We start from the raw sequence: 10,372 nt of genomic DNA, 5'->3' as shown, positions 1-10,372 counted from the left end.
TGCAAATTAAAAAAACCTTTAGGTAGCAGCGTGTGAGTGAGAATTAATATCATGGAGTTTGTATAATCCAACTGACCTCTCCCCCTTCCTCTGCGCCCACGCTCTCCTCCTCTCTCTACTTGAGCTGGTTCAAAGCCATTCTCTTCTGATCGGCCTAAAAAAAATGCCAGAGTATAAAATATTATACACCTGACTTCCAATGACCACCGCAACATTAGGCAAATTTAAGCACAATTTATAAATCGAGTGTGTGCGATAGGCACAGCATAGCCAACCCATAGTCCCAAAACCTAGAGTGAACCCTTCACTGTACCTTGCAATTTAGATACAACGAAGAAGTTCAGAGTTCATGAGCTTTAGACACACTAGCTCAGACAAAAAAAAAATTCATGTACATGCAAGCTTGGATACATAGACTAAAACACACCTTCCTGGTTGCGGCTGGCCCCTCTGCCACGTCTGTTTGGACCCCCACGTCCTCTGCCTTCCCTTTCACTTTTTTTCTCTCTACTCTCTGGTGCAATCCCTTCTTTCCCAACACTTTTCTTTTTACCAACAGTCTCCCATGAGTCCTGTACAATCAAAGTGGCACACAGTATGAGAGAATTAGAAACAAAAGTACATAGGTTTATTAATCTCATGCCCATTTATCGAAGAATTCTCTTGTTTTGAAAGTCAGTGAAGGTTAATAAAACTATATCATACAAGTAAAACTGTTAAAAGTCCATGACAGGATTTATACTTGCTTTCATGAATTATTACTAGGGCTGGGTATCGTTCCAAAATTTTCAATACCGATACCCTGAATTCGATACCGGTTCCGAATGATACTTTTTTCGATACTTTTATTTTAAGAAATATATTTTAACAAGATTATTTTTTCAGGATGTTCGTGACACTTTTCACAGCAGTTTATTGGTCTTATCTCTAAGACCAATAAACAAAGGAACAAAAGCACAAAATTAACAAAGTGTAATTAACACAATATATTAGTGCAAACAGTTTTAATAAAGTTCAAGCAGTTTTAAGTCAATTAATTTTAAGTATTTGTGAGGCTTACTGCTGCTTAAAGGTTTAGTTCACCCAAAAATTTTAATTCTGTCTACAATCTACAAATGAAGATATTTTGGATTTAATCCAAGAGCTTTCTGATCCTCCCATGGATAAATCATTGAATAAAGTTATTTTTGTTTACTTTGCGCACAGAAGTATTCTTGCAGCTTCATATAATTATGATTGAACCACTTATATCGCATGGACTTATTTTGACTATGTTTTTGGTTCCTTTCTAGGCATTGAAAAATGCATATCCAGTAAATCTAATCTTTCTCCACAGTAGAAAAAGGCAGCAAACCTTTAACAATAAAATGTGTAACGGCCCTGTGGCATTCATCTTTCCTTTTTGTTCATGTTTACTTTTTCTGCCAGTGTAAATGGATTATCACTAGATGGTCTCCTAATTCCAGGGTCAGCAGGAGCAGAGACTATAACAATAATGTGAAGAAAACAGGAAAGCTAAACTGTTAATGCAGCCAAGGATAAGGACATTCATATTAGATAAGTTTAATGTGAGGTAAACTTCATTTACTGTTAACCTTAAACTATTTTAGTATCAACTTAGCCAGTTATTTAAAGCCATCGAAACAGTACATATGTTACACAGCGTACGTTAGATAAAAAAAGGATTAATAAATTTACCCCGCACAAACTTAAGCCCAGTTTACACTGTCAGGTCTTGATGCCCAATTCCGTATACATATGATACTGCCTATATCAGATTTTTTGTCTGTCCGTTTACACGTTTTTTTAAATTGTGACCCATATCCAATTCATGTCTTTACACTTGCCGAACAATTTACGATGCATGCAAAACATAGACTGTAAAATATATGGACGTAGTATCCGTGACGTCACCCATAGGTTTCTGAACAATGCAAAAGAAGCTACAAGTAGGCGCGGTCAACCGTCGCCATTTTGTTCGCGCGTCATCGCACCCACGGCGGGATACTAAACAAGGGCAAAGAGGCGGAGAGTGAGCGGAGCTACAGACACCTGCAGGCACTTTGCTTAGACCTGGCAGACAGACTTTACTTTGGGAGAAACGCTTGATCCTTTATTACCTGCGACTCGTTTGTGTTCTGACCACATGTGCTTGGCTGTACACTATATCAATAAAGTGTTTAGACTTTCAAAAACACTGCTGTAATACATTGAGCCACTAAACATTGTTCTTATGACGTTTTCTACAGGAGGAAAACGCGAATTACTTCCAAACACTTCAAATATAGTCTGTGTTAGTAAATGCAAGACTATTGATGAACTCCAGCATAACACTATGATAACACTTCAGACGACTGTTCTAGAGCCTACAGCTAATCAATCTGTCAGATTCTGGAGTGCTTTATGGGTCTAAAGAAAAATATTAATGATAAATGATCTTAAATAATCTGCCTGTTTACATGAGTCGCATTGTCACATATGAGATTTATATCGGATTTATTTCCACATATGAAGGAGACGTGAAACCGATCGCTGAATATCCGAATGCATGCGGGTTTTTTCTGTTTACACGGTCATCATACAGATCTGATCTGTGTCACATATGAACAAAAAAATCGGAATTGGGTCACATTTATCTGCAGTGTAAACGGGGCCTTTAACAGTACACAAGCAAGAAGTGATAAAAGTTAACTGATTTTGTATGTCTGTTTGACAAGCTCTGCGCTCACTGACGTTGACAAGATTATACCCTTGGGTATCGAAATTTGGTACCGAACAAAAATGATTTTTTCGATACTCGGGAGTATCGAGACGGTTCGGTCGGTGCTTAAAAAGTATCAAACTCGATACCCAGCCCTAATTATTACAATTACAAAAGAACTAAATTGAACTGTATAAACGCACCTTGACAGTGACCTCCTCCAGCAGAAAGTTAATAGCCCTGTTGACGTCCCCATTGCAGTCATGAAGGGCCACCATACACTCATCTTGATTTTTGCCTGTAACCTCCATGAGCTAGGACACACAATACAACACAACCAAATTCAATACAACTCTTGTACCAAAACATAAAATACACAAACTTGTAAGAGATCAAAAATAAAAGAATCTAAGGTATCATGGACGACTTACAGATGATTCAAAACAATAAGCCAAGAATTTTAGGGATTATTGAATTATATTAATTCAATAAAAAAAAGTGATGCAGTTACTGCAGTGCACCAAGAGATCACCATGAGTAACACAATAGCACAAAGTTTATTTATATTAGTAATATTTTCCAATATCCAGATACATGACATCTTGATTCTTAGGGCGTACTCACACCATGCCATCCAAACCGTGCCCAGGCCCGTTTCCTGGATCGTTTGAGAAGTGTGAGTGCTCTTAATCGGGTACGCTTTAGTGTGAGTGCAAAGCACGCTTGAGCCCGAAACTGAAGACGAGACCTGACTTTTAAGGGACTGTTTCATATGCGTTTATTAATCATTCTTACTGTTTAATGAACGCAAACTGTCGTAGTTTATTAAAGATGCAACCCCTCACTGCACGACAGCTGCACCTTCAGCAAACCTCCTAATTCCTGCAGCACGGGGACTTTATGATTGTTTATGAGCATGAAAAGTGGCTGATCTGTTCGGCGAAATCTTTGACTGCGTGTCACTGCATCCCAAACCACTAAAACTATATAACTAAAGAAAGTTCCACTGTGCTGAGTGAGAACGCTTCTGAAAAGTGCATCATCGATGACGCAATCGTGCTCAGGCCCGAATGCCATGAGAGTGCAGGCCGTTGGGGGAGACGGAAGGGGGGACAAGCATGCCTCGGCCTGGTTCAAGGCCACTGGACATAGTGTGAGTATACCCTTAGGGCACACTTACTCAGGTGCATTTCCCGTTTTCCCAGCACAACTTTTACGATCGTTTATGAGAGTCAATATAATTGTCTCCATGTCACCATCTCAAACAATCAAAGCGATTTAACTAAAGCAATCTCCATTGTGCTGAGCGAAAGCGCTACTCTTCCTGTTAAACTGAACAGTCGCATATCATCGATGACGCAAGCGTGCTCATGTTTGGTAGGTAAAGATGTAGTGTAAGCGCAGGCCATCGGGGGAGAGGGGACAACCTTGCTTCAGCACTAGGCATGGGATGATAACCATTTTCAAAGTATACCGCGGTATGGAAAAGTCAAGGTTTTAAAACCATTCATAAGGTATGCATTTACATTTTTCTGGCTTTGATTTCGTTTGTCAGATTAAATTTCAATTAATTTAAATCAAATTGAAAAATGTATGATTTGATTAGATTATTCCTAAAACGATCAATATTGATAAAACAGTTAAAACTGCCCTATGAAATGTATATTGGGGATTTAAAAACCTAATTATGTGTTGGCTATTGTTGTGTTTCTCGATCTGTGTTGACTGACTGTGGTAATAAGATTAAATCAATCAATCCATTACAAATGTAAATAATAAGAACAGCATTGTTTTTGAATGATACATTTAATGAAAGTTTTTCTATATTCTGCCTACTTCTGTATACATTTTATACAGAGAGATGGGCTCTTTTTAAAATACCATGTGTCTGAAAAAAAAAAAAAAAAAAAAAGACCAGTTTAAGCCACATGTGACTCTTATGCTGTGTTCACACCAGACACGGATGAAGCGTCAAGCGCGATTGATTTATATGTTTAGTCAAGGCATAAACGCGAATAGACATCCTGCGGTGCAATACACGCGAATAGACATACTGCAGCGCAATAGGCGAGAATGACGCGATTTCCACAAATGAAGCGGAGTGAGTTGAAGGTTTTGTGCAATTGACACGCTTAAACTCGTTTCGCTCAAGTTGAAAAATCGAAACTTCAGCGGACATTCACACCGCATTAACCAATAAGGAGCCTTCTCTTGTAGGGGTGTGATTATGACATAGCGCCTGTTGTTGGTGTCCCGAGGGGAAATCCTTTTGCAGACACCGGACAGTTCATCAAATTAGGCTCGGCTCAGTCGGAAGCACCGCTAAAAACTTCCATCACCAAAGTACAGTTTATGAAGGAGTTGATGAACTCACAAAGCTGGGTGTACTTCTGAATCTTGTAGACTCCTGCATGGCACCAAAGAATATATATGCAGTTTTTAGCCTTCTTAAAGCACATAGCAATTTTCTTAATAAAATCCATGTTAGCCATTTAGCAATGAAGCTAGAGTCACCGGGCAGACAAAAGCCCTGCCCATGATGCCAATTCGTGTCTATTGTGAAGTGAATTTGACATACAAATTAAACGAATGAAGAGTAAAATGTTCACGCGTCTGTTCAGTGTCTGGTGTAAACACGGTATTACCCTCAGTTTCACGTACAAGGCTAAAGTCCAGGCCCAAACTAAAATTAGACTGATTGCATTTACCCTAATATTTATAAATATATCGATATTTATCTTACGCAAGTTTTCACTGCCGTTTTTTGTGTGCAGTAAAGTTTAGTATGATTTTACATGTAGTGCTTGTTTTATTTTAGTTACACCGTTTCCATTTTAAAAACAATGGTTCAGCAATTAAAGGGTCCCAAAACACCAAAACACATTTTTTGAGATGTTGACAGTTATGTGTCCCACGATGCTATAAACACTATTTGGACACATATTTCACAAAAAAGTAAAAATAGTTTGTTTTTGCGTTATTCCGAACAAATTCGTTCGTCCGGTTTGAAGCAAATTTTTTAAGCTGCGTCACAGCGATTAGATCCTTGCGTGTAATCGAGCATGGAGAGTGGATGTCTACATCTGCGAGTATATCGTGACGTCTCGGAGTGTGCAGCATTAATTCATGAGAAAGACTTGGTTCAAACCAATCAGCGCGCTCTATTGTGAATGAAGTGCTACTTTTATATTATGCATGATAGCTTAGAAGAAAGTCTTTACCTGTTACAGTGTTCAGACGACAGAGAGACGGCACATTGTGTTGCCAAAACAAGTGGGAAAAACAAAAATTTGGAAACAAGGGCTGTCAATGTTTTGTTTAATTGTGCTGCAGCAAAAGGTTTTGTTTTTATTTCCGGCTATGAGAGCGCAGCTGGACTCACGTGTGGATTACAGCGCATGCGAGAGAGATACGTTTGTAAGGAACATCTTTTTACTCGAGAGCTTTTCACATCTGAAAATGGTGAAATGCGGATTTGCCACTCATCTCCTTTTAAAATTGACACGGCTCCAGTTGGTGCTGATTGTCCTGTCTCTACAGATTTGGTAGGTGCGTGTGATTGATGTTCTTTGTTTGTTCATTCAGATGGCAAAGTTAGTTCGTATCGTCAGCAGTACTCTTTCAGTTTTTAAAGACAGACCTTAGCCAAAATGATTTAGTTACTAAGTTAACAGTACATTAATATCACTGCAATATTATAGTACGATATTATAGACTGAAAGATCCTCTGTAAATGCTGCTCTCCGAATGCACCTTAATCAAACTATTACCATAGTGTAGGATTTTTGCTGCATTGTCACAGGATCGTCTATACACACACGGCTTTCTGACGCTACCTACCGAGTGCATCTATGTTACCGAGAAATACGGAGGGTTTTTTTTTCTCCCATTTACCGTGCGGTATCAAACTCTATTAAAACTACACTCTTACAGCAGTTCCTCACATACAATATCTCATTTGTCACGTGGGAGGCAAGCATGAAATGTTCCTGAATGAAAGTGAAAGTGCCAAATTGCAGTTCAAGTCGAAAAATAATTCGGCAAATAATTAAATTACTGTTGTCCATGTAAACAGTCCATGTCTTTCTCCCCTGCATCTGTGAAAATCAGCATGTGCTCAAACTGAAACTGAAAACCATTTTTATGCAAAACCTTTCCTCCCCCTTCACTCCCACCTGAACAGAGCTGGACACACCAACTTTCCTGACTTTTTTCCAAACTATAGGTGTGAAAACACCTGAGATGAGGGTTTATGGCCCGTTTCCACTGAGTGGTACGGTTCGGTTTGGTACGCTTTTATGGCCGTTTCCACTGTCAAAAAGCGTACCGAACCGACACGTACCACTTTTTCGGCACCCTTTCGAAAGGGTACCAAACACGAGAAAGGGTACCAAAAGGCGGAGCCACACGCACAGCTGAACGCTATTGGTTTACAGAGATATGTCATTCGCTTACGCAACAATCCAGAATGAAAACAAAAAAACCGCCATGTTTGAATTACACAGCGAGAGATTATAGCGGAATATAAATACATATAATAACGAGCCATGGTCGATCTGGGCTCAAACAAACCTTGTCGTCGTCTTGATGAACAGCCACAAATCCAAGAAGAAGAGCAGATTTACCCTGTGCCCCGTAGTTTTTTACGAGCCAGTCTGAGGCGCGAGCGGTTTCGCTTTCTTGCTAGCGCTCACGCGCGTCTAACATTATATCTTAAATAACAAACTTCTTGAGCTGATGACGATAATAACCTGCGCTTGATTATTGACGTGCTTTTGAAACCCGATCCTGTCAGACACTGACAAACGCGAGAGTGAAGCGCGAAGAAACAAAGGTGAAGCCGGAAAAAAAGGAGCACATTATTTTTCAGCAAACATGAACACAATGCCATGTATAACTAACTTATTATCTTCACATTTTGGACTAATATGAACCGGGAATGACGGAATTACCCTCTAACAGAGGCTACATGTGCTGCTGAAGCTTACATACACAGATAAGAGGTTTTCACTAACTGTAGGCTATAATTTCTGTTGTTTTGAACCTAAATACGGGCGAAATGTCTGCTGTGTGTAGTTCTTCTGTAGTTGGTAACATATCAGAGACTGTAAGGGTCTGTATGTGCTTATATATGTTCATTTATTTAGTAATTTTATATAATTACAGACGTTACAGTAGGCCGTTTCGCACTGTCTTTGATCTGCAGTTATAATCAACTCATGTTCATTGAAAAGTTAGTAATAAACATTTCTACACAAGTATTTATGTGTATGAAGCATCTGTGTTGTGAGAAGTGCTTCTCATATGATATGTGAACGACCCATACAGCTTTATTGTAGACATTTCCTCGAGCTAGAATGACGTCGACTGAAACTTTCTGTCATACACCACGCCCACCAAAAGGGTACCCTTCTTAGTGGAAACGCAAGCCTGATAAAGGTGACCCGTACCAAACCGAACCGTACCACTCAGTGGAAACGAGCCATTAGTGGCCCTTTAAGGTCCCACCTAGGCTATTGCTAAAATCCAGAATCAGTCAAACTCTAAATCTTTAGCATCATATTGTCTTATACTGAATTGCCCAATCTTGTAATTCGTCTGTTACATTACGTTTTATGTCATATTTAAAGACCGCTCACAAACAAAAACATCTGTTAACAGACCGAATAAGGGAAAAAAGATCAGGTCACAATGTTACAGACTACTGGTGAATTTGGTTTTGTTCACCTGCTGGACTTTTCTCTCAAAATCTGCATCTTTTTTGTCGATCATCTTGGCAAGCCGAATCTGTTCTGCTGTGGCCTAGAGACAGAAAAGACAGTTACATATCTATTCAAGTCAAAGTTCTCAAGCCCGTCCACTCCCATGATGACATGGATTGCTAACCTGAATCTGTTTCTGTGGCTGTGAGGTGTGTGTGGTTTGTGGTAGGGCTCTGTCCCGATTGCCCTTGGCAGCATCAGTGCCCACTGAAGTCATCATAAACGGTATATACAAAATAATGTATGTACAAAATAGAAAAGTCTGGAGGAGAAGGGAAAACAGAGACAAATGATCACACACACACATAACTACAAGAAAGACGTTTGTGTAAGAGGTCAGTAACAGGTGCAACAGGACTGTGGCAAGTTTAACTCTCAGCACAGTGCTTCCCATGTAAGACTATCGCCTCTCTATCTGCCCTGCACTTAAATATAGCCATGCAAATGTAGTCTGGACTGGTGTCCACTTACACGCCCACCCAAAGCCCACTTTTGAAAAAAAAAAATAACAACATATAAACAGCACATCAATCTTAAAAGTCACACACCGCCAACAATACGAAACTAAAAGAAAATGCCAGAAATAATTATCTTTTAACTTTTTAAAGCCCCTATTCTAATCCAAAACTTGGGCGAGTTATTGCGAACGCGCGGTTCGGCCAAAAAAGCTAACTAACATATAGATTATACCTTCAACTGTTTAAAACAACGTAAAAGACTGATGGGAATAGTCAACAATAAAGACTGCGTTAATGATTTGAATTCGACGAGATTATCGTGACGAACTGAAACACATCACGTTAAAGTTAACAGTTACAACATAACGTAAGCAACCGAGAAGTGGCCCATAGCAACATACAAGCAAACTCGAGCGAGTTATACAATTATTGTTGTGTAGTTTTAACGCGAGTTACAGCACAGCTGCGGGATGTTTATACAAACGATGTACGTTTGGCTAGGGCTAAAACATACATAAATGTTTAAACAAGCAGAAGCTAATACACTGGGCTAACTGTTTAGTATACACCACGCCGCGCCACTGCTAATGCTACGAACAACAGACTTCAGCGCATCTGATGCCAATTATGTACCGAAATCAAGTAATGTACAAATGTTGTCACTTGCCAAAATCAAATAACAGATATTTCATGAAGTCGGATGTAACGGCTTTGTTTTATTTTTTCGATATCAGACGTACCCTCTCCGGTCCCTCAACGCTGTGTTTTTACCTGCCCACCGACCGCACGCGTTTCCCCCTCACAGCGGCGTGAAGCCTGCTAGAGAAGGCCAAACTATTTTCAATATAAAAGTTCAGACGCCATTGATAAAACAAAAGTCTTTACTTGTAAACAATAACAACAAATATTGACCACATTTAGATCGTGCTAGTATTTTGTATTTATTTTTTCAATTGTATGTTTTTTTTTTTTTTTTTTTTTTTTTTTTTTTTTTTTTTTTACAATTTATACGTTTAGTATTTATTTTTTAATTCACTGAGGTAAACAAATAATGCGCTTTCATACAGCAGTTAAGTAAATAACGTCACCCCTCATAGTAGTGTCATTATATTAGTCCAATCTTGATAACTGATATTATTTTCTCTAGTACCATACTGATTAATCTTTATTTGCAGATGGAGTTTTACGGAAAATGGAAGGAATGTTGATCACATTAAATTAAAGATACAGGATACAATTAATGTGGTTGAAAATGGTCCTACTCGTGGGTATTTAAGTTATCAGGATAAAAAAAATTAAATACCTAATATTTACCAAAAAATACAATACAATACAACACAAAATCAATAGAATTGAAGTAAGATTGTACAGAAAATAATCAAGCAAGATATGGTTTGGTTTAAAACTTACTTGGACTGAACATATTAATAACAAATGTTGCAAGGTCCTAA

General features: G+C 38.7%; 1 protein-coding gene across 7 annotated transcripts in view; it reads right to left on the bottom strand.

Moving 5' to 3' along the window:
• The window catches only part of ubap2b (ubiquitin associated protein 2b), a 47,126-nt gene extending 37,386 nt beyond the window's left edge, over window positions 1-9,740 (bottom strand). For 6 of the 7 annotated variants that reach the window (XM_056463180.1, XM_056463182.1, XM_056463183.1 and 3 more), the window contains exons 1-6: window positions 9,662-9,738; window positions 8,588-8,725; window positions 8,429-8,503; window positions 2,905-3,015; window positions 428-572; window positions 77-154 (exon numbers count right to left, since the gene is read on the bottom strand). In XM_056463180.1, the coding sequence (XP_056319155.1) occupies window positions 77-154; window positions 428-572; window positions 2,905-3,015; window positions 8,429-8,503; window positions 8,588-8,683 (505 nt within the window). In that variant the 5' untranslated portion in view covers window positions 8,684-8,725; window positions 9,662-9,738. Of the gene's footprint in view, window positions 1-76; window positions 155-427; window positions 573-2,904; window positions 3,016-8,428; window positions 8,504-8,587; window positions 8,726-9,661 lie in introns of all 7 variants that reach the window. The other variant, XM_056463181.1, reaches the window with a different exon arrangement.
• Between the last annotated feature and the right edge of the window lie 632 nt (window positions 9,741-10,372).

Source organism: Danio aesculapii, chromosome 8 (genome assembly GCF_903798145.1).
Source record: "Danio aesculapii chromosome 8, fDanAes4.1, whole genome shotgun sequence".
Classification (NCBI taxonomy): Eukaryota; Metazoa; Chordata; class Actinopteri; order Cypriniformes; family Danionidae; genus Danio; species Danio aesculapii.
Note: the sequence above shows the minus strand (reverse complement) of the source record. Positions and strands in the feature narration are given on the sequence as shown.